Genomic DNA, 24,514 nt, shown 5'->3' on the forward strand with positions numbered 1-24,514 from the left:
CCAATCCAATCTAGTCCTGGCTTCAATCGGCATCAATCGGCACGTCGCACGAAAGTTATTTGCGGAAGTTGCCACTTATTGTGGGGTATCGAGTCATGTTTACTATTATGAAAACGGATATTAGTTTGCTCTACGATCGGTCGTTCTTGGTAGCGTCGTCGGAGGTCAAGCTTGGGTGGAATGTTTGTAACTTGCCGAAAGTCGTCTGCTTTTCTGAGTAAATACGTGCCGATTTGACACCTCGTTTAGGGCGGCCAACATAACCGATGGATAAAATGGTGCGAATTATTCGTTACTTTCGGCGGGTGTCTGAGCGCCTCAGGACAAGACTTTGCCATAAGCTGCTTTACCCAAGAATTGTGTTCAACTCCCTAGTCTACAATGAGTTCGCCGACATCTACTACGTTGGCGACACGTGTATGGAACCGCTGTTCTGGATCGTCGATCACTTCACTAAAGCCATGGGGCCGGTATGCAAGTGTACTGTTGATCATAGGTTGCAGTTGAAATCGTATTGCTCCATTACGCTATTTTGGTTCGTCTGTTTCTCTTTCGTGCAGATATTTGTCACAACGATTACCATAGTGGCTTGCACTGTTATAGCCATCGCATACACGATCGGCATCCCCTACTGGTGGGAGAACAACAAGTGCGTCCTTTTCGTTGCACTGATCATTGGACACTGGCTCCTCATCAACATCGTATTTCATTACTGGATGGCTCTCACCACTAATCCTGGCACGCCCCCAGCGGTAAGCGTTCGTTGCGTGCGATAACCCCTCTCGAGCTCTCAGAGAGCAGACTAAAGCTTTGCTGGAGCTGTTTTCAATGTAGATGCGGAAGACAATAGACGTCGGGTGTGATCCGGCGGCTTTTATTACTCCCGCGTCGCAACCACCAAAACTGTTCCGCGTTGACGGCAACGTATGACATGTGGCGCTACTGAAATATGAACTCCTGGCTATGTAAACTGGTTGCTTCCTGGTAGTTCTGTTTCACCCGCAGTACTTTGCACGTACTATGGCTTTTTGTGGGCACATCTAGTGGCGCATTCCTGGAACTAGTATTTGTGTGCTAATGATTTTGCCTTCATTTCTTTGAAGGCATCCCTAGTGCCAGAGGTGGTCTCCATATGCAAGAAGTGCATAGCCCCCAAGCCCCCTCGTACTCACCATTGCAGCATTTGCAATCGTTGCATCCTGAAAATGGACCACCACTGCCGTATCCTTTTTCTAGGACATGTTTATAAATAGCGATAACCAGTGCTGTATCACAGATCTGAAACATCTGAAGTTATAGAACAATTACTCCTTATAAAATATGCATTCCACCAAGTATGACCCATTACCTGTTCCAAGGCGTGCTTTTGTTTTTTATGTACTAAAATCATGTTAACTCAATTGTACTGTTTGAGACGAAGTTTTATGTAGTGAAGTACTGAAATTTTTATTACCCAAATATAGTACTTCAAGTATTCAGCAAACCTAAAAACCATGCCCATAAAAGCTTTGTTTTGTCACAATGATGCAAACACAAATTTGTGCTCTGAAGACAAATACGGCAAATGCTCATTATAACAAAATAATTGGGACGGCAAACATTTTCATTAAAAGTGGTATTTCATCTAAAGTGCATTAGAGGAACCATAAATTAAAAAAAAACACACACATTGCTGGGATAGTTTGTCCATGACAAAGTTTAAGAAAGAATGCAATACGTGATGCTGGAACAAGACGACCGGACGGGCGCATTTGCACAATGACAAAAAGCTAAAAATGAAAACATAGGGCATCTGGATATTGAGGCTTCATTAAATCCGAATTTGATGCAGTAAGTGTGCTGGCAAGGTCAAGACAGTTCTTGCACGTAACTTTTCCTTAGTGCCATTACAGCCTGGCTCAACAACTGTATTGGTCACTTCACGCATCGCTACTTTTTTATGTTTTGCGCCTACGTGCTCCTTGGCGTCATATACTTAATGGTGTTTGGCTACAAAATTGCCTACGAAGAGTACTTTGGCAGTTTGGCCATGCCAAATGTCAGCCTCGCAGGCTCAACACCCCAGCCGGACCACCTCCACACATCGGCAAATATTTTGCTACAGGAGACGCCAGATGTAAGGCTGCGTTTCTTGTTCCTTGAGCAGTTGCAGTTTATTTCTTCTCCACCCCCTCTACTCTATCTCACTGGAGCAGCAAAAGGAAGGGGCGTTGTCCACTCTTGTATTCTGTCACCTCAACTCGCTGCGCACAGTTGGTGCAGCGTACAGTACATTAAAAACTAGCTTGACTTGCAGCATCGTGGGCAGATATTCTATTGTTAGCTAGGACAGGCCTGTTTTAGGAGTTCATTCTGGGTGCCGTGCCATTTTCCTTAATAAAGCACTGTCTTGCTATTTACTGTGTGTGGAAAAAAACGAAGCTGTGTTCACTTGCTACAGGTGCAATTTGAGAAAATAAATGCACTGGGCACACATATTTCGCTGAAAATACAATAGAAAACTTGTATATCATATAATTGGATTTCAATGTCACAGAATTCCTTAAGAATTTTCCCGCTGAACTGTGTTCCCATGTCCCAGAAATTATCAATTCATGCCTTGATCTTCAACTTGTTGATTAAACTGGAAAGTTTGTAAAATCAGGTTTCAACTGCATTACTTCTTGCTGCTTTTTACTTCGCCCCACTCCCCTTCTGTTGGGATGTGCCATTTTCCACATTTGAGATTATGCCCACCGTACTTGTCAACTGATTCCGACAAATAGGGCAGGAAATTTTTTTTTTGTCTCATAGAGTTCTACAAGCTGTTAACCCCAGAAAGCCCAAACATATTTCCAGGCAAATGAAAATTCCAGAAACGTGTGTACCTTTACTTAAAGCTAATGTGACTTCATTCATGCAAAAACCAAAATGAAATTTTAAATCAGTCAAAAATTAATAAACGTATATATGATACAGTACGCCCTTCTGCTATCTCCTTGCCAGCTGCACTAATTTGGCTTGTGGTATTCGAAGAAGCAGTTGCAATGCATGTTCAGGTGCAGAGTGACATTCCATTTCACGTACACAACTGTGCTAAGTGTGCTAACGCTTGGTACTCAGCTCCTTCATCGAAGTCGCTTGCTTGTCACAAGTGGAAGATGCCCAACCCCCGTCTCTTCGAACGTCATCTCTGGGCTGTCTGGGCGAGACCTTCGTCCTCTTCACAGAAGGAGAAGGATGATTGGTCGACCTTCCACTTGGTGCTTTTCCTGTAGAGATCAGGCTTTCCGACATGCTGGCAGTGAATGTCTTCAGCTTGAGTGGCCGCTCCTTCAACCGATGGCTCTGGCGCCTGTGGACATTCCACACATTCACGACGCAGATGAACATGGCATGGTTTGTGAGATACATGTACCACTGCATGGAGCAAATGGTGTACTTGGACAGCGACCCCTGATAGTTACGCTGGTCAATCCCCGCATAAAATTGTTGTACACACGAACAGTTGCAGAGAAGGGGACGTCAATGTGGATTTTGGCTTTGCAGTCATACTGTTTCACCTGTAGGATGGGCTGTTTGTACGACTGCTTTTGAGCTATTCCATTCACCATTTGTTATCTGCACAGTCATCATCGCTGGTCTCGGAGGGGTTCGGTTCGGGACAGCTAGTGGAATGTAACCTTCATAGTCGCTTTCCAACGGGTCCTTAACATCGCTGACATCGTCGCCAGTGACGATGCTCAAGATGTTCCTAACTTCAGGCCTTAAAAAATTAAAGAATAGCAAACAGGTAAAATGTTTATGCTTGAAAGCTGTATTGTAAAGCATACCAAAAGCGATACGAAAATTGTGCCATCAATGGAAGCCCACTGTATCAAATATGATACACGAAAATTTGAAGCAACACTAAAAAGTGTGCGGGCCTCAAACATGACAACCAAGAGAATATTTTGGTCTCGCAACAATTTCTGAAAAAGAAAATGGCCAAAAATTTAGGACGGAAGAGTAATATGCTCACTGTTTTTCGAGTAAAATTATGCCAGTGGAGTGCCACTGTGTGAGCTCCTGGTTGCCGTCATTTTTCTCGAGCTGCCAGCAGGCCCCCGCCAGCGCCTTTCTAACTACTCACACAAGAAAACTTCGTCAGGGTATCAAAAAAGATACTGTGGGCTTTGGTCTTAGCTGAACATGATTTATCGTCACTTTCTGGCATCTCAAACACCGCGTATCAAATTTGTCAAATTTGATACATTGGGCGCTGTGGGGTTAATAGCTTGTTTATCGGAAATAATTATGGCGTTGTTTCATCCTTGTAAAATCACTGAATCTTGTTTACCATTGCCCACAAAATGCTTAACTGGAAAGTGTACCAGGAAAGCTCATTAACTTTGGGCAATTCTCCAAATAGCTAGCAAAATGAAATTTTTTTTTGTCTGGTAATGTCTGTTGTATGACTAATTTGCACTAGTATAAAGACGGTTTAATACAGATAAGGTTGAAGCTTCACTGCTGATGCAGCTACTATGCAAGTGGGCCGTCAGGCACCTTTCAAGTGGTCTCTGGCCACTTTTTTGCCTGGAGGACCGCAAACACCCAAATGTCAAAAATAAACTGCTTGGTTTGATTTGATTTCACAATGAAAAATGCATCGAAACATTTCGGGACATGGAGAGCTCCCTTCTTTGCCATCTATATAACCCTGTGGTTTATTCATGCTGATATTTTTCACCTAAGAGTGGTATTCAGTCCTTCAAAAGTGCTGTGTGCCAGAGGCAACAGTGTGAGCACGGTGCTTACCGGTGCCCAATTGTTTCTCATTTTAATGTCAGGTGCAAGTTGTATGCTTTTAGCACGTCATTGGTATACACACCCAGCACCGCAAAAATTACTGCCATCATTTCTGCATGCGGTCTCTGATGGTGTAAACTCAGGCTGCACATAGCATCCTTATTCTACACAACACTGACAGTCCAAATGGGCTGTCCTTGTACACAGTGCTTAAGTTTCCTCATTCTGAGCCCAACTATGATTTATTTGGTGTGTGGGATATAACTATAAGATGCATGATTCACCAAAACTAACCAGCGTGATTAAGAGAGCCAAAGGCAGAGCAGAGTACACACTCAGACAGGACGAGCTCATCCTGTCGTCTTTTTATTCCACTATAGAGCTCCTTCAGCTGTTGTGCTCATTTTGAGTTTGTGCTTCACCTTTGGCTCTCTCAGCATGCCCAACAAGTTCTAAAACTAACCACCATGTTTGACAATTTTCTTCAGCTCCCTGGCTCTGCACACACCAAATGTTGAACCTTGTTCCAGTGTTAAATGATACGACCTACAGTCTTGCCTTCAGACCTCTATAGCAAGAAGCGTGTGAAGCATAGCACTGGGATTGAATCTCTGCAATGAACATTAGCTTACACAAGAAATACATTCTGTGTGTGTAGATATGTTCTTCAATATGTATTCTGGCAGTGGCCGATGTCATAAACTTGCATTTGCTGATCAGTTACGCTGTGCAAACCCAAACATGGATGCAATATTTCTTTTGCAGAATGCCACTGCTACCAGCATGGTGAAGCAGGACTTTGTGAGGAAATATTACGTCACATTCACGGTGTTCATCTGCATTGGAATTTTTTTCGCTCTGGGAGCCCTCACCATGTGGCACGCTCGACTCATCACACATGGTGAAACTAGCATTGAGGCTCACATCAACAAAACGGAGCGCATACGCCTGGGCAAAGAAGGGATTGTAAGTGCCATCGCACCCCCTATGTGTTTCTTCAGATGTGCCACTCTTTCGGGGCCTCCTCTCGGCTCCTAAAGTGACAGGGTTGCACTGATCTAAGAGGACACAACAGGAGCATCGTTGATAGTGTTTTGGTGGCAAGGAGGGATTGGAATTTACAATGTACCAAGTGAGGATACTTGAATGCAAACATCTTCGGCAGAACTCTGCCTGGTTGGGTTAAACTTGAGGACAAGTGACTGTGTTCAACCACAAGCAGAAGTTGTACAAAGTAGAATAATTTTAAAAAGAAAGGAAGAAAAAAGAAGCTACCTTATATAAGTGCTATTTGTGGTCAAAAACAGTCACACCTGATGAAGGAGCCGAGGAGGCTCCAAAATGTTGGCACCGCTTTTAATAAAAGCCCTTGGTTGGTGTATTTGCCTCTTCCTCAAGTGAGGATACTGCATCGCAAATTAAAGCAGCATAAGTAACCTGCAAAAGAACCATGTAAGGTGTCCACTTTACAGCGTTCGCCATTCCTCACATGACAGTACAATTGGCAGGAGAAGAGGAAGGTTGACTGCACAGCAGTTTGCAATAATATAGGTGTGATAAAAAAGGGTGTAGCAAGTTTCGTACTTGCAACAGCATCAGCAGTGGTTGTGCAGGTTTTCCTTTTTTAGTTGCATTTCTCATGGGGCGTCTGACCTAGCATTGCTGAAGAATTAATGGTCAAGGCATGATAATATGTGGTGGGCCTATAAAAATTCACTCCCGCTTTTTAGCCATGTAAGTGCTGCACACACCTGTACCTGCCATGTTTTTTACCCTTGCTAGCCTTCAGGAGTAAAACAAAAAAACAATTTGTGCTTCTTTTGTGTGTGTGTCCGACAGCAAGCACTTAAGGTAGCTGTGCTCTTGCATCGTTGCAGGTCTACCGGAATCCGTACGATTTCGGAGCCCGGAAGAACTGGAGACTCTTTCTGGGACTTAATAATGGCCGGTAAGCACCTTGCTTGTCATCGCACCCTGCTTGTTGTCTGTGCCTGGCCCACACAAATGATAGTTTAGTGCAATGCTAATATTGCGCTGATGTGGTTTTTACAGAAAGCAGCAAGCAATGCCCTGTGTCAGGTCACATTCAGTGAACCAATTTTTTTCATCAGATTTACTAATATACAGGTAAATGAAGGAATAGTGGCGTGTCTAATGCAGCCAAGTGGCAGTGTCATTTAAATTTTGTGCACTTTTGCAAGGTTAGCACCATCTAACAGGGCTAAGCACTAATAAAAAGCTTAACAAAACCTTTCAAATAACATTTACATGAAATTGTGGCAAAAAGGAACAAAAAAAAAAGTACTGCGCTGCATAAACACTCAAGATATCATACTCACATTATCAAGGTGCTACCGGACGTGTTACACAGCATGCCAAATTCACATAAAAAAAAAAAGCTTCTGTGCCAGGACATAGCGTTCTTTATTACTGAGAGTTCCTTCCCAGTGCCATGTATTGCGCCATTAACTTTGGTGGCACCATGAACCAAGGTGCTTCTGTTTTGGTACGAAGGTGTTATCGTTTTTCTTTTAAAACTTGGCAACAGTTGCTGTAGCAGAAAGTTGTCAAGACCCTTTACAAATGTAAAGGAGATATTGACTCTGGTAAAGGAGTGATGGAAAAAAGCAGTGAAGGTGCACTCCTGTTCAAAACAAAACTGAAGGTCAAAAAAAGGTGCTAAGCAGCGCAGTGCTTTCACAATAGAGAGATGCCAACTACGTACAAGAAAGCTCTTCTTGATGAAAAGCAACCTGGGCAGAAATAAAGCAAGTACATGGGTGGGACGACACTGGAACCTGACAAGCATGGTTTATTTGGAAGTGTGCGCATAAAGTATTTCACAGAAACTGCTGCCTTTATTGCATTCAGGTCACATTTTATGGTTCATTTTTGCAAAATGACTCAGGTTTCAGCAAGGCCTTGTTTTAATTTTTTTTTTGCAATCTAAGACAATTAATTCTGTTGCGTTAATATGCCCTCATGTCGTAGAATTTACGATTTATGTGCTCACTGTCTTTTCCTTCTACCACAGAGTTCTGTCTTTCTATACCGCGTAATCTACTCGTAGTAGTTGGATTGTCCAGTTTTTCAAAGCTGGCTTTGTTTTACCATTTGAAGGTATAATAAGCAGGGACTTTGCACAACAGGAGTGAAATTTTTTCCGTTTTGAAAGCTGTACCGTAATGCATTTCCTTTACCATTTCAAGCCTAAAATGAGGAGTTGGAACATTGAAAGAAAAACAGGTTCAAAGACAGCAAAACAGCGAAAAAAACGGGACAAGGAAGAACAAGGATGAAGCGTTGTTCTTCCTTGTTCCGTTCTCTGCTGTTTGGCTGTCCTTGAATATGTACCAACCAGCCCAAATTTTTACCTCGTTGACAGAAACGGCGTGGTTTTACCTTTGCAGAATCCGAATTAATACTATGCAATTCAGGGTCCGCATAGAAGCACTGACAAGTGATTCTTGGGTGATAACAAAAGCAGCTATCTATATTGGCGCATGTTCATAGTGTTAAAGAAGGAAATAAGCTCTGTCAGGACAAAAACACAGCACTTTAATAATTTTGCATCACAAGAAGAAAACACATCGCATTCAAAAGAAAAGAGGACAGAAGGATACATTAAATAAATAGAAGACGTGAGCAAACATTGATGCAAAATATGTCAGGATTATGTGATGAAGTGATTAAAAAAAATGGCAGCGATCTCCATGAGGAACGCTCACACAAGATACAGATCACACGTTGGGCATTGTTTAACCCAGGTAGCATGAAGTCCGTTTTGTAGAACATGTTGCAGTGAATAATGGATGAATAATGGAACAATTGTGGTGACAACATAAGGTGAGATGAAGCTAAGGTAAGCAGTCAAGCGCTGCTTGGCTTCCTAGGTCACATATCTGACAGCAGCGCGAACGTGGCATCAGTGGAATGCACCTGCAGCGTCCCAAACGCCACCATCAAGAGCCGGGAGTTGCCAAGAACCCCCAAACATTCTAGTAGTCAAGAATTTCGTGGGGGCAGTGGTGAAGCCTCACTTGCTCACCTTCCACTGAACCACCTGTGTGGCCCACAGCCGGACAACGCACACCTCAACTGAGACAAAAGGGATGCAGGATTCACAGTGGACCACAAGTGACATCAAATGCCGATCCGTTAAGCTCATTTTCCAGTCAAATCACACATACCATACCACTACACCACACCAAAGTCAAGTGCGATGCATTTCTTATCTAGATTATATAGTGTGGCATGCGCTACCAGTATAAGGAATGTCCTCAAGGCATTCCAGTCTGGATTGGCTGGATTTGGACCACAATATATTGTGGGGTAGTTGTGCTCTAATTTAAAGCGCAGTAAAGTTGGCTGACAGACTACAGTAGGGAACCGTGGCCAGAGTTAGGCCCAAGTGTTGCACTCTGCCGAATGTTTACACTTAGCAACTCACACCTGCCAAACAGTTCACCATACATTTTTTTAATCTCCAAAGGGGCCATGAACACAAATGCAACTTTGCTCAATTCAAGAAATTGCCCCACGGAAAGAACACTCGCGTCAATTTCTAAACCAAACTTCAGTCATATAACAAGGAAAAAATCAATCATATAACAAGAAAAACAAAGGAAAGGGTGGCAACTTGCCAGCTACTTTGGGGATGCAAGACTAACTTGTGCGACTGCCTGATGACTAGGGTTGCCACCTTTCCCCGAAAAAACAAAACAAAAAAAAAGGCCCTCGCGAGGGGGAGGGGGGAAGAATATGTTTAATTTGCCCTGAAAAAAAAAAAAAAAAAACTCCATGTTTCTGACATGCAGTGCCATTTATTGTAGCGTTTTCTTCGAGAGAAATCAACATAACGTTTGTACTTGAAGTGACTGAGAGCGTGGTTATTGCTCTGTGTGAGCGTCACTGAAAATTAACCGCAATCGCTGACCGCAGCGGCAGAATTTCGTTGTTTTGTAGGAACCTCCCTTTGGTCCCCCTCCATCTCAGGCAGCGCGCTTGCCCGCGTATTTTCTCTGCTCGCGTATCTTTGCACAGCTTGTCGACACATATTTATCGTCTTCGTTGTTGAATTAACGCTTATAAAACGCCAAAACGGACATAATCACGACACGAGGGCCAAAAACCTGACCAATGACGGCTAATTTTAAGTATGGACCGGAAACCGGCCCGCTGTTTAAAAAAACCGATCGGGCCGGTCCAAAACCGGGCAGGTGGCAACCCTACTGATGACAAGCTATGGCGGCTCAGTAGCTAAGGCATTGATTGTGCTGCTGAGCCCAAGGGTGCGGGATTGATCCCGGCCGTGGTGGCTGCTTTTCTGAAGGAGGCGAAAAGCGGAAACGCCCGTGTGTTGAAATAACGGTGCATGTTTGAGATCCCCAGGGGGCCCAAATTAATGTGTCATTTTGCATGGATAAGGCTATTTTAAGAAAAGGCTACAGTGCAGATATGCAAGGGAAATCAGTACGATTCTGAGGTGAACACAAGTGCCGAGGACACTTCCCATCTCCGAGTGGCTCTCGTAACAGCACAACAGCATTTGAGATGAAAAGGACTATGCACGAATCATGCTGCTCATTTTTTCTCAGAGGGTGTAGGCGTCCTCCACATGCAAAAACAAAACCCACGGCTGTGCCGTATTAACGGCCCGCTTATGCCTGCTCACCAAGCACACCTGGCATATCATAGTAGGGTGGGGAAAGCGTGGCAATTTGAAATCCACCCCTTTAACACCAATCCCTCAGTGAGGGGTCTGTTCTTTCCAATAAAGCAAAGTTTTATCGCGTCCACATTGGCTCCTTAATTATAATTCAAGCAACACCCTGCAGTTATAAAAATGACTTGGAGGACAAAGGACATGCAATTAAAATGCTTGTATTGGAACACAAATCACAGCGATTTTCCCGCATCATACTCCTCTCTTAGGTTTCTATGTATTAGAAATCGTGACTTCTTGTTGTTTTAAAATGACGGTCATTAAATACCGCATTTGTGCAACGACATGTGGCACTGAAAGGGCACCCATACCTCAATGTAATTACCATATCACTGCCAGAGTAGCCATCTACAGAGCACTTCTTTAAAGTGGGCTGTGGAAAGCAACCTTAATTAAGCAAGCCCAGGGAAGGGGTGGTGGTCAGATAGTGACGCATTTGCTTATTTTTTGCTTTCTGTTCCATGAGACAAAGTACTTTTGCATCAAAACACCTGTAGATAGCAAAACACCATTAGGCACACCTAAATGCAGTTAATAGCCTCTGCCTTTGCGGATTAAAGATTGAAATGTTGCATAGTGGCGCAAAAATGCAGGTTTCTGGGATAGCCTAGTTAGCAACAAAGTTGCTCCTTCAGAACTGTACTTTCAAACTGCATTTGTAAATTTTTGCTTAGAGGAAAAACCAAGCACTAAGCATAAAACTGATGTAAACAATACAGCAACTCCCTGGCTATATGCAAAAATCTTTAAAACATTGCTTTGCTGCTCACAGCAGAACTATTAGTCCAGTTACAGGCAATGTCTGAACGCATTCCATGTTCTACAGTTATTATTTCAACTGAACAGTTTCCAGAAACTTGGAGCACCCCCATCAAATCAATGAAGTCACTAACATAAACCAAACTCTAGGTACACATCAATGCAATGCAAGCATGGCTCTTGCAAGATGGGTCATTTGTAGTCACTTTATAATGCTCTGTGCCAAAATTTGACATTTCCACACAGCCATGCTTGAAGCTTCTCATAAAAATTTGAGGGACAGTTAAACCTTAAAGGCGCACTAAAGGCTCAATTTTGTTTGAACTGAGAGGTCGGACCCTTCAAGTTCTTTGGGCTCTTGTTCGAAGACAAACGATGCATTGTTTGCTTAGAAGTAAATCATTCCTTTTTTTTTTTTCGCTATTGTTCCCCTTTAATCTTTGTGACTGAAGGAGAAGTGTCACAAGTGACAAGTAAGATAACCATCCAAACGTGCTATCTAAATGAAGGCGTGAACACTACCGTGCAACTGATTGGTATGTGTAATGGTAATTTTGTTGCAGAGTCAGCCGCAATAATTACCGTGCACTTTTGCCGGTGGCCTTTGCAGGTATCACTGCCACAGGGAGCAATGCTAGCTCATGTATTCACCCTTGCAAACATTTTATTGCACTAGTGGACCAAGACAAAAAAAAAAAAAAAACTTTAAACAATGTGCTTTTGAAGTGAGGTAGTCAGTTTCGTAATTTTTGCAAGTTGTGTCATTTTAAAAAAAGTAGTCTAACAAGAGACCGCAGATGTGTTTGTTCTTTCTACTAACGTCGATAGTAAATGGTGCGAGATGCAACAGAACCCCCAATTATGCTTCCCCCACTTCTTGCAATGGATCACCGCAGTCCTGGCAAGCTCTTTCTAGAAACAATGCATCTAAAATGCCAATCATGCAACGCAAGAGTACACACAGTCCACTTCGTATAGCAGCTCACCCAAAATTAACCGCGGTGAATGGGAGAGAAACCAGCTTTGTTCCCACCTTTCACATCACTTCTGTTGCCCTGTCACTGCAAATTTCTTCCGGCAACGAAGCACGCATTTTCCCGCTTCACTGCTTTGTCCGCCACACGGCCCCATTTCTCTGCTCGCAGTACCTTTCACGCTGCTCTCCATACCGCTCCGTCTCATCATTTTCTTTCCACCTTTTCTTCCTTTGCCACCTTGGACTGTCGTTCATCTCATTTCTCCTTCTCACAGCCAGCCAGTTCGCATTCACTAGTGCCTCCTCCTCCTCCTCTTATTTTTATACACTTTTTCCTCGGCTCATCTCTTGGACTTTCCCACCAGCGCCTGGTTTTTCAGACGCGATCAAATAATGACACATGAAATTCTGCTTTTATTTTTCCGCGCTGAGCACGATGTCAGAAAAGTGAGTGCCATGGACACTTGGTGATAAGATCAAAACAATCAGACCTGGAAAATATGAGGAACTGCTTCCATTTTGAACAGCAACAGACACACTTCCCTCCCTTACCAGTGCAGGCCAACGGGCACACAAGCGAGTATTACATTCCTTTATGACCAGTTTTTGTTGCTGTTTTGGAATACACTGTAGGACAGAGGTACAACGGAAGGGAGCCCCGGGGGGCTATGTTTGAGCTTCCTTTTAGCACTCGTAAACAGGCAAACAAGAGACCATCATGCAGTAAGGAGCACTAGTTCCATACTTAAGAACAAATGAAATGATCCTTGTTCCCTTCCACTAACAGAATTAAGCGCAGCATCAGCCATGATTTGCAGCACACTTTATTCAAACAAGTAACCGGTTGAAGAAGTGAAACTCCTGGTTCACCTTTCACAAACTTTGTCCTAGGTTTTCTGTTAGAAATGCATAAAAGTCTTGTATGTCTTCAGTATGTTACAACAAGCTTTCTGTTAAAAATGCATAAAAGTCTTGTATGTCTTCAGTATGTTACAACAAGCCTAACCCAATTCCTTGTGAAACAATTGAAGCAGAAGTGGACACGTCACAATTGTGCTGCGTCCGAATACTTCCCATGTTTTTCCCTATACTTATATTAACACACACCTAACATGGCAGTACCGGCAAGTCAGTGTTCGCTTTCAAGTTGCTGCAAACAAGGTAACAAGTGTAAATAACTCTCAACCAACAAGAAATTGGGCGCCACGAAAAATGAGACCGAGCAGAGCCAATTTGCGCGTTTGGATGGATAACCGAGCACTCTGGACCGCCCTGGACTCTCTCCCCTTCACACAGGACGTGGAGGCACCTGCTCCTGCCGTCGGCACATCCACCCGAAGGCGATGGGCTCACGTGGACCACTGTCTACAACGAGAAACGGTGACGCCGCAGGTGGCTTCCAGTGGGCGTCACGAGTCACCAGCAACACCTTTCGACGATGCCACATCCAAGCCGGGTCACGACACGTCCCCGTTCCACGCGTCAGCGCGCTGCTTGGCCGCGCTCCTCCTCTTTCCTGCAAGGCAAGTCGGGTAGGATGGAGCGCTGAGTGTTGCCCTCATCTGTGCCATTACTGGGGCTCTTCAATGTACAGTCTCGGATTCACCGCCGACTTATTTTCCCCATATGTCCCTACGGTGTAAAGAATCCTCGGACTACTCGAGTCCGAAACTGTAAATCGAGGACCCCACTCTATCTAACAAACCGCAAGGAGATAAGGGCAGCCACTGCTTGCCCTCTGAGCAAGGGTGGGTGAAATGCAAGTCAAACTGTGCCTTCTTTCATACATACCGCTCTGCTTGAAGCGCTGTGGCGGAAGTAGTCATCCTGTATTGTTCCATAATTGTTTTAGCTGTTAGTGGAGGCTGCGATGGTGTTGCCAGTAGTGCCAACAACTCAACAACTCAATTCCCCTCTTAAAGGCCAACTGCACCCAAAATTTCGACCTCTTGGAAACCCTATTTCCGTATAGTCTGCCTAAAAAGACTGCAAGATACAAAATATGGCAGCTGAAATACGCGTATCCACAGCGCAGACAACAATAAAAAATTGCCGATCGTGATTTTGAACCACAATTGAGAACAGTGCGGCCATTACAGCCACGTGGCCGGATGGCTGGAGCAAACCTGTGCGGAACGCTTCGCCCTCACAGCAGCCCTAGGAGAAGCACACCCAGTGAGAACTCAGCCGGTTCTCCTGGCTGGCTGAAAGAACAACCACCCGGCCGGCCGCAATGTCACTTTCACTTCATGGCTGCTTGCGCAATTTGCCGGCAGGTGCAGCGTCACCTGCAACGGTGCCATTTTAAACATTTCTAATTAATTACAACGCATTTCACGGGGCTACCAGCCATGTCCCTGCTGGTTTGGTGGTACGTACTGTATGTTCAAAGTAAATCTGCCCGAGGTGAAATTTGAATGCAGTTGGCCTTTAGCTAGGAAGAAACTTGTGGTGCCACACTATTTTCCTATGCATGCCAACCCATGTGCAAAACATGCTGTTTTCGAATTTTCCATGCCTTTTGAATCTTGTCAGTAGTAATGCTGCCCAATGCAAATTTTGCATTATTAAGAAGCTTGAAAATAAAGCAATTCTGGTCAATTCTGGTCAAGTGTGATGCAAGCTCTTTTCACTCTGGTGCCAAACTCTTTTTTATCACTGTTGCTTTGAGGCTGCCATTTCTGTTGGAGCTACTTCCACTTCGGTTCACTATGGGCATCACAACGCAGTGATTGTACTATAGCAACTGTTTGACAAGAACCATTTCTTTTTACTAAGTTGTGAAACTTGGAATGCCAGTTTTAGGCAGCATTTTTTTGCCAATACTTTCTGCATTTCTACAGACACTCAGTACCTTCTAAGAAGTCCACGAGCTGACTTGAGAAAAGCAGTCACTACAAACAAGGATCACACTGTTCAGTAAGGAATATGAGTTGTCATAGCAATCTGGCCACAAAAGTCGCACACAGAGGAGAAAAAGAATCCACGCAGCACATCACTGACGATTGTGCTAAAGAAGCTCGGCTAGTTCATTGAAGCACACGAAAATTCCTACAGCAAAACAGTGGACAATAGAGCAAGTACTGCCCTATATAATCATAATCGGTTGGGGACCCCAGAACAACTACACATGGGACTACATTATTAACAGTCTCAATGATATGCTTTATGAAAGATATTGCCAGACTGCAGAATGCATCCAAGGGTGTTTGCAAGGACTCTCAAAATAACCGTACAAGCGTAAAGTTAAACTTGTTTTTGTTTACACTCATGGAGGCAGCAAATGCTGTAAAAAATTATTTCTAAGCAATTTGCTCACTAGTAAGGCGTGATAATTTCTTGACCACATAGCCAGGAATGACACTCTAATTTTAGTAAACATAACTTTGATCTTACAGGTGCAATGCACGAGACAAAAAATTTCTAACCACGGTAGTAAATTCCATTTTGTACCACAAATAATCCGTATTAAGTGCGACATCTGCACTCCAGTTAAGCTGGAGATAACTTGCATGCACATTACTTTACTTACTAAGCCACACTATTACATGAAATTCAAGCTATGGAGCTATAAAACACTTCTATACCTCTCCTCTGTGTCCAGACAACATAACCAAAGCAAAGTTGCTATGGCTACAAGGTACAATGGTGCCAATAGCTTTCTATTGGAAGGTTACAATGTTTTTTTAGAAAGGCTAGGTAAAACCTAAAGCAGGTGCCATAACATTATTGGTCACACTGATTTCAGGCTGTCTCATGCTTTGAAGACTTCAATCCCGAAAGACAAAATATCAAGGTGACTAATCTTAGGCCAGTTTGTGGTACAGGCAATGATAGATTTTTTAGTAGTGCCCAATGACTTGGATGCCTCCAGGCACCCCCATGTCCTCCTAGAGCCAATGTGTAACGTTGTCTAAAATTTTGGGTGCTAAAACCATTCGCCGTCCAATTTTTCTTACTTTTTATTTTTACCATGACGGAAGGTTCAAAACGACAATAATCAAAGCGACCACCGCTGCAACTTCGATTACTTCTTAATAATAAAAAAATTATCCTACACCCGCAAACTGTATTTCTCGCGCACCACCTGGTGCCAAGCTCATCGCACACCATTCTCACTCTTCATCCGCTCTCCCTTAAAAAGAATCACACGGAGGAAAAAATCCATCCACTCCCTCCCCACACTGTGTATCATGTGACCGCACATCACGCATTCATGATAAACATGAAGGGCAGCCAGCAGATGTGCGGCCAGTGGGCCCTTGGGAGCAGTGCCGTAGGTACCAGGGGCAGCCTCAGTGGGGATTTCTTCACTGTTGGCACAATTCTTTAGCTCCAGGCATAAAGATCACTCTTTGGGTCTGCTGTTGACACATTCTGTTACGTTTCCCACTGCCGGTGATGGGCAGAGGATTGACTAGGTGCTTCAGCGGCAGCCGCCACATACCAGCCAGAACCTTGGCCCCAGCGGGCTCGCCACATCCGTAATCAGCAGCAACTCCGACAAAAGCGTGGCACCTAAAGTAAAGGAAGCAGAGTTGCCAGATGGGCGAGCAGCATTCCACCAACAGTGAAGGATCCTTCGACGAGGCGCGCATTATCTGTATAGCCCGGACAAACCATCCCTGATTCCAACAGCACTGGCTACGTCGGGCTCCGCAAAATGGCGGTACTTGTCCGTGCTAAGCACATGATATGGGTTGGAAATTTCAAGCTCTAGCCCGCTGAACGCAAAGTAATTCCTCGACTCCAATATGAGTGCGATTAACAACAACTCTGTTGACACCACCGTTGAGAATCGGGTTGAAACAGAGCAGACGACGCGTGCCGGCGTAATTTTTTTCTTCGGCGTGTGGCCGCAGTGGCACAAGCCGCGCCACGTCCGTGGCGCTTCAGCCATAGAGTTTCTCAATATTACCTAGAGCGGAAAGTGTCGCTGCGATCGCACGCCGACATGGGAATTGTGGGTAGTGTGCGAATCGGATTGGCAGCCAGTGGCTAGTACAAAGGACTATGGATTAGGCTTCTCGGCTCTGACGTGCTTGTTAGTTCTGTTTTCGGTGTGCGTTTCCGTTTTCGGGATGCCAATTTCTGGCATTCAATGGCTATCACAGATATGTCTAAATAACAGCGTGATTATCACTTAACGCATGTGCTCGCGTTAGCGGCGAGTTTCTTACGATGAAGGGGTGACCACATGCAGTGACGGCGACAAGCGACGCCGAAAACGTAACTCAAAAGGTACAACAGCAGAGAGTACTGGGTGACAGCGACAAGCGAAAAAAAATTAATACACTGCCGCCAATGTCCTCTGTAGTCGTCGCTCGTCGCCACAGTTCACTGTATCGCCGCTGCCGCTCGCTTGTGGGCTGCTTCTGGCCAGCAAAAAGCGAGCGAACGTCCCAGCGGCCTGTTCATACCGCTTGCCGCCACCGCGCACACTACAGCCACTAAATAAGCTATGTTAGCCCACACTATCCGTTTTCTGCACACATTCAGTTACGATTTTCGCATCGCTCGTCGCCGCCGCTGCGTTTACTTACCCCTTGAAGCATTCACTGCCTTGGCCAAGCGCAATGAGACAACACATAGCTACTCGACAAGCCAGGATTTATTTGCCATTTAACGCATTCATGCAATTTCATCGCGCGTGCTTGAAGACTTACTTGCGGTAATAGGCATCGCCTCTAAGTTTATTTAAATCTGCTTGGACAAAGCAAATAAATACGACGCGATTCCATCATTCCTGTATCTCTACGTTGCATTTGTTCTGCCCACGACCGCCTGCTGAAACGCGTAGCATACGATAATAATACTGTATTGAGAGGAAGCAAGAGCACAGTTTCAGACAATCTAAACATTTTTTTCAGCAAAATATTAGAAAAAAATCAAAGAAAAGCTCACCCAGTTTAGAGTATGTAATAATTTAAAAATAAATCCGGGACGGCCCGCTGTATCTGGTGGCGTGAGACAAAGGCAGCACTTCTGCTTTTTTTTTCTTTGTAACACCCAAATTTGTTTGGAAACATAAGCCCTCTAACACGGTGTCTTATACAAAATAAAATTTGTTAACAGCGGCACTTTTGGCAGCAATTTTTTAAACAAAAACTCAATTTGCGTAGCCACAAAGTCGTTGCCGGCCAAGCCACGCCGAACTTCCGGCCGAACTACACACTATGGCGGCACTCATGGAGGCGTAGAGCGCCTCCGCCGAATCACGTTGACGCTAGCGCCAGATTCCACTCTAGGTGAGTTAATGAGAAACTCTATGGCTTCAGCCATGTCTATAGCCCTTTCAGTGTTGCCAAGCGAAGAAATTGACAGTTAAACTTTTCACTGAATACCACGTATACGCAGGGAAATGTGACGTGCCATGACGTAATACGCGGCACGGGAGGGAGAGAATAAGTTTTCTCCTTTGTGCGAACCCCCCCTTAGTTGCACGGAAGCATCGCATGACACGATAACTGTCATGTGGTCCTTCCTCTTAAAATTTATTTTTTCTGTGGTGATGTTTTGTGCTCAGTAGGTACCCATTAAGATCGGCTTTTCTTTTGCAACTGCAATCCTGGCCATTCACACCTGATTAATACCAATGCAGTGGTGTTTTCTGCATGCCTTTGTTCGAACTTCCCCAATTTTGCAGACATTTTCACGGTCCCTAGAGAGCCCAAAAAATCGGATGTCGACTGTATTTAAAAGGGAAGTGCACCACACTGCTATTAGCTGGCCGCCGTTACTCTGCGCTGTTCGTAAAATAGAGATTTTACTGGCTTAAATGACCTGCCTGGACAAATTGATTTTGATTACATGACTAACATAAATGCAAATTTATTTCATGGTTTCATTTTGAAGCTGCCTGGGTCTGTTAAAAAACATTTATTACAGCACCTCGTATGATGTGTGCTGTGACTGCCAGTGCCAGAAGTGCACGTATTGTTCACATGGTATCAAGATGTTCGACGAAAATAAAGGGATAAACGCACACCATTTCTTACAAGGCTTAGATATTTGCAGTGTCTATTGCTTTTTGCTGTCTCTTAAACTTCCTTTGTTACCAGATTGATTGCAGCCTCAACCCCTCTCTCAAGGCAATAAAAAGGCCTCTAGTTCCACTGGTAGGTGTTTCACTCTGGTAACAAAGCCAAGCTTTGTTACCAGAGTGAAAAGAGTTACTAGTATTGCTTTGTAACCAGTGCACTGGTAGCCAGAGTGATATTACCCCAACTTCCTTTCAAGACAATAAAAAATTCTCACTTTCCCATCAAATGCAAAGTCATCTCCAGAACAAGTGAGCATGGCAACGTGCCGCTGGATGGCGCCATTTTCAAAACGGTTGAAGGACAAAGTGGAGAAAAATGACAGTCCTAGCTCGAAACAGATGACTGAACACAGCTGGTCCGTCACATGATTAAAAAAATAAACACTGCTGGGAACTCATTTTAATTGCCCTTACTTACTTTATGACATTAGCTTGAACGAGTAAATGGGGGTACAGGATATTCCTTTTCACACACACTTTTTTGAAAAGTTCCAAGAGTGCCATCCTGATCTCCAAGGCCTTCAATTGTGTATTTTCGTGAGATTACATTGGAACAATACAAATGAAGGCAGAACATTTGTAATGCTATTACTCTCTACAGATTGTTAACCCTTTGATGGACACAAGGAAACAGATGTTGTCGTGTTGAAAACATTCTAGGTTAGCTATTTATCACTTCTTCATTATAACAAAACAAATCCAAAAGTTAAGAAGTGTTTCATTGCTGAGAAAAAAGTGGGACCCATATGTCCCACTGTCCAGTTGGGTCACTTTGCTCAAGTGGGGCTCATTTGTCCCACTGCCTATTTGGCGCAGATACTTCTTCTGGTGAAATGGTGCGAATAAACTCTCACACAGGGGGTCGTTGCACACATTCAGTGTGTAGTTAGTGTGGACTTATTTTTGCTGGTTGAGCACTAGCGGCACCACCAGAAGTTGAAGCTCTGATTTATAAGCGCAGGCATGCTAACTGTCGACATATCCCAGTGAAGCTGTTCCAGTGAAGGTGCTTTTTCAGCCAGGAAATATTTCTTCTTACCTTTATATAAAAATAACATCGGTGCGGTAGGAACAGCCCCCGATCGGTCGCGGAGCCAATCGCACTGCTTTTCATAAAAAGCATTTCGTTTATCTATACATGCTCATAAATCACAAAACACGGGTATCGGTTGTTTGTAAGTAATTACTCTAGTGCAAAAAAGACAATATTTGCTCGAGAGAAGTTTTTTTCCCTGCTTGAAAGTAGTTCACAAAAACGCAAAAATTTCAGACATGGACTTTAAAAAACCAAAGGATTCTGCTTGTCTTGCAGCGTACTTCCCTTTACCAGCATCGTTAGGAAAATGCATGCAGAATGTTCTGCTATAGTTGCTAGGTGAAGTTGTGAACCGTACGCAATGGCACGAGATTCACGGAGCAACAGTGCCGAGAACGTAAATTAGAAATTGGGACGTATGTGTCCTGCTGTCCAAAAAGTGGTTAAACTGTATTTTAACAGTACAACACCGCTTAGTTCGGCTGGTGAGCTTGCTTAGTCAATACAAGTGACGAAGCTAAGGTATTAAAGGTGAACAACATTCAACAGAGATCTACCTGTTTTGTTAGAAAAAAACCAAGGAAATAATAATTCCAACCAAAATCTAGCAAACAAGAAGCCCACTGTTTCAGAACAAGCTCAGTTCCTCATTTGGAGGTGACTGGGTATATTGCCGCAACGTCTGTAAAGCAATGCACGAATGTCTCAGAGTCTGCACAGTCTGCACGTGTAGGTAGAAAGGGACGTCTCGAATGTTCTGTACTGTCCACTGAATGCGCCACAACTCGGGAGGGAGATAGCCCTTTTCTCCAACTAAGTTTGTCTAAATTTTAGATGGCCGTCGTCAAGAAATCGATTCCGTGGTCTAACGACTAAAAGCAATTGGAGGCAATGCTGTGCTTTGGGTTTAGTTTCCAGACATCACTCTTGTGCTGACCAATTTGTTCAGGTTTCGCCAACCAAGCAAGCAATGCAGTTCAACTGAAGTAAATTTTTGTCTACTGTGCCTGCAGGAACCTCGCCAAGTACTCCAAACACTACCACTTGTTCAACTTATCTAAGCACTCGGCTGGAACAAGCTTGGCTCCACTGGAGACTACTCCCATAAGGTGGCACAGGCAATGGCAGCCTTGTAACATACACAGCACCTGCTGTTGTCTCCAATCATACTGTGCACAACACAAGGGATGATCCCTCTTACCTTTCGCATCTCGCAGCATTGCTAGCTCTTTCTTTCGCTGTTCGTCGTCCACTTTCATACGCATACCCAGGGCACCGCTCACCATCCGGCGGGCAACCGAGACAGATGTCTGTGGCCGGGGCTTGTACGGCATCAAGAACTCTGCATAAAAACATATACGTAGGTGCAGCAGTCGCTACTGAGATTTAGCCAGTCCATTGGGAGCAATGGTCTTGCTTCGCAAATGTGCACTAGCGTTGCAGCCTGCTGCAAAACATACGCGTTGAAACATTTGCAACAGCTCTGGGCCACTGGGTGCACTTATGCACAGCACATTTATCTCAGCCTGTGCGTCTTTTCTAAGTCATCTTGGGCGTAGCACAACCACACATTTTCAAGGAGCACAACAAAGCGTCAGCTGCATGTGCTAACATTCTACAAGAAAGAACTGTCCACAACTGACTCCGAGACAGCAATGCTTAAAACTAGTCAAGAAGCTAGCAATTTGAAAAATCTAGGCTGCGCTAAGCACGGCTATCAACAAACTTGGCCTACTCTGCCGAGCAGTCACACGTTCTGTGCAAGGGGAGATAGCTTGCACACTGACTCATTCATGTGAGAGACTACAGGAGTTGGTGGCCACAGGCCGATCCACACGATGGACTGAGTCCGTGGTATGATCGGCCATGTCATGCGACGTCATGGTCCGCCGTGGTCCGATCCAGCGCAGAGTGCATCCACGCGGCAGGCCGGCTGAGCGGACGCGAGCGGCCGACCATATGAACTCTCAAACAAGAAGGTTGACCACAGGCGCCGTTTGGCTGCAACAACATGTTGAAATGCACAAGCCTGCACGAAACGTTTCATCCCCACAATAACAACCACCCGCATGCATGCCGGACTGGCACGCTCACACAGCCACCGGCGTCGTTCACACAAGGTGACTTGATGAGCGGCGACAACGGGGGTGACTCGGGCTGCAAATACGGCTCACCACCGTTCGCCATCACTTGCTGGAACCGAACCCTTCCCGTAGATAAAGTTATGCTGCAATGGTAAGCCTAGCCACTGTGGGTGATTGACAGGCTCCATCGAGCGCTTTGAAACAGGCACACTGTTCCTATTGGTGCAATTGGACCTGGCTCCACCCACACATTGTTGGCGTTGCCAGACCATTCTGCTTGATATCGCGGTCCTGCGGAAGGAAAGGCTTCGGCAAATATTTGGACTGCGAGGAGCACGGTTCTGCCCGGTCGAATGCTGGTCCGTGCGAACTGGTGACATTCTATCTCGTGATGCACAGATCGCGGTCCAAAACACCAATTTGGCCCGTCACGTGGATCGGCTTTAATCAAGAACCCTGTCAAATGCACCCAGGAACTAAGTAAATGAAGTGCTACAAACATTACAGAAAAAAAAAACAATAAATAATCCCCCAGAAAACCATTCACGTGTGGAAAAGGACACTGCCCAAATGGTCCTTCTCAGCCTTTTCAATTCCACACAATTCAAACTGTTTTGGGCTCAAATGGCGACCAAGCTGCTATCAAAGACAGTTGTGTGAGAATAGCAGCTGAGAACTGAACTACAGCACAAACAAAAAGACAGACCAAGACAAGGTGGGAACACAAGTGCCCCATCTCTGGCTTCTTGTTTGTGCTGTAGCTTAGTTATAGAACTAATGTGCCCAACAATGTACCTTGCTCAGCTCAGCTGAAAGACAGGTTTCACAACTCTAGTATTGCACTTATTTGCTTTGAATAGGGAAAAGTTATAGGGAAATAGGCAAAACTCACCGCCACACGTTTTCACCTTCATCTTGGACTGCTTGGAGGCTTCAGCAACAGGTCTCATCCTAACAAGTGGAGTTTGTAGGCCAAGGGCTTCTGTCGCTGTGAGGCAAAAGCGGTCTGTCAGCAATACTTGTACACATGAACAGGCAGCCAACAAGCACGCCAACACATTTCAATGTTCAGCCCATGATCAGTGTGTGATCACGACGCAAGATGCAACAAAAAGCACTTCCCCAAGCCCTTTTTTTTCTCAGTGCCACGAGGTGCATGCGCATAGCTTGTGTTTGTAGAACTTACCAGCAAACGGTGTAGAAAATACAGCTAAGGCATGTGTGTCATCCACCCATTTTATGTTGAACTGGTCTCTAGAAAGAGAGAGAGAGAGAGGGAAGGGATAGAGAAAAAAGCATGACAGTCAACTGCACCTCCATTACACTTTGAAATAATCGCACTCACTAACAGAACAGCTTTGCACACTTCAGCAAAAAAAAAACTTCTTTTTATGCCATCTAGAGCCACTGTGAACTCTTGCACTACCAATTAGCCAAGCCTACAAACTGGTCTGCCACAGGTTTTTGAGGTGACCATGATGACGAAATTCAAACTTTCAGGTCTGATGAGGAACTACATCCAAATAAAATAAAACCTCCTTTGTAAATACCAGCTTAAGCAGTAATTCAGGTCAAGTAGTAGTCATGTCAAACCCCCCCCCAACACTCCCAAAGTTTACTGTGGCCAGTTAGGAAATTTGTTAGCAGTATAACCAATGCAATCCATCATTTCGATATTTAGCAAAAGCCTAAAGCCCACTTGCGACTACTGCACCACCTACCATAATGACATCACCGTCACTTGCAATCTCTTGCCGTGCTGTCCGAGCCTGCAGAACTTCACCCACTTCATAATTAATATTGACATTTTGTACGTTTGCATGTAGGTTGTACTGGCATGTTAGCATTTACACTCTCTGTGGACTTGACAAGTCAGCAGGGGGGATAGTGCAAGTGAAACAGGCACTTTCAAGCAGACTTTTCTCATTAAAAATGTATGTAAATTAGCCAAATAAACTTGGGGACATGGTCTACGCACTCTACACTAGAATCAGGTAAGGTAGTTAAGCAATGGTTACAGATCACTTCAGTGTCTCTTTAAATGAGGTTCTACTGTCTAATAAAAGCAAAGTTGTTTAAGGGCAATGAACCAAAAAAAGGTAAAGTAGTGTGGCAACACACC

The 24,514-nt window shown here is 44.4% G+C and overlaps 2 protein-coding genes across 3 annotated transcripts in view; one reads left to right on the top strand and one right to left on the bottom strand.

The window, feature by feature from the left end:
• On the top strand, positions 1-13,666 carry LOC144156153 (palmitoyltransferase ZDHHC16). Its single transcript, XM_077687992.1, has 7 exons — positions 1-470; positions 561-752; positions 1,104-1,221; positions 1,893-2,116; positions 5,536-5,736; positions 6,648-6,718; positions 13,527-13,666. Exons 1-7 carry the CDS (start codon positions 267-269, stop codon positions 13,612-13,614), a joined length of 1,098 nt encoding a protein of 365 aa, XP_077544118.1. The 5' UTR covers positions 1-266; the 3' UTR covers positions 13,615-13,666.
• Positions 9,739-24,514, bottom strand: part of LOC144156152 (R3H and coiled-coil domain-containing protein 1) — a 20,819-nt gene continuing 6,043 nt past the window's right edge. For both annotated transcript variants that reach the window (XM_077687988.1, XM_077687991.1), the window contains 4 exons: positions 23,579-23,646; positions 23,285-23,380; positions 21,510-21,650; positions 9,739-13,746 (listed from right to left, as the gene is read on the bottom strand). In XM_077687988.1, the coding sequence (XP_077544114.1) occupies positions 13,688-13,746; positions 21,510-21,650; positions 23,285-23,380; positions 23,579-23,646 (364 nt within the window). In that variant the 3' untranslated portion in view covers positions 9,739-13,687. The remainder of the gene's footprint in view (positions 13,747-21,509; positions 21,651-23,284; positions 23,381-23,578; positions 23,647-24,514) is intronic.

Source organism: Haemaphysalis longicornis, unplaced genomic scaffold, assembly GCF_048455015.1.
Source record: "Haemaphysalis longicornis isolate Haplotype H1 unplaced genomic scaffold, Haemaphysalis longicornis Haplotype H1 scaffold_1, whole genome shotgun sequence".
NCBI lineage: Eukaryota > Metazoa > Arthropoda > Arachnida > Ixodida > Ixodidae > Haemaphysalis > Haemaphysalis longicornis.

Excerpts from the sequence above, each read along its gene's own strand:
- LOC144156153 (XM_077687992.1), top strand. The coding sequence starts at position 267 with ATGGATAAAATGGTGCGAATTATTCGTTACTTTCGGCGGGTGTCTGAG. Across the intron at positions 5,737-6,647 it reads GCCTGGGCAAAGAAGGGATT|GTCTACCGGAATCCGTACGA; the intron begins GTAAGTGCCATC and ends GCATCGTTGCAG. Across the intron at positions 6,719-13,526 it reads CTGGGACTTAATAATGGCCG|GACGTGGAGGCACCTGCTCC; the intron begins GTAAGCACCTTG and ends CCCTTCACACAG.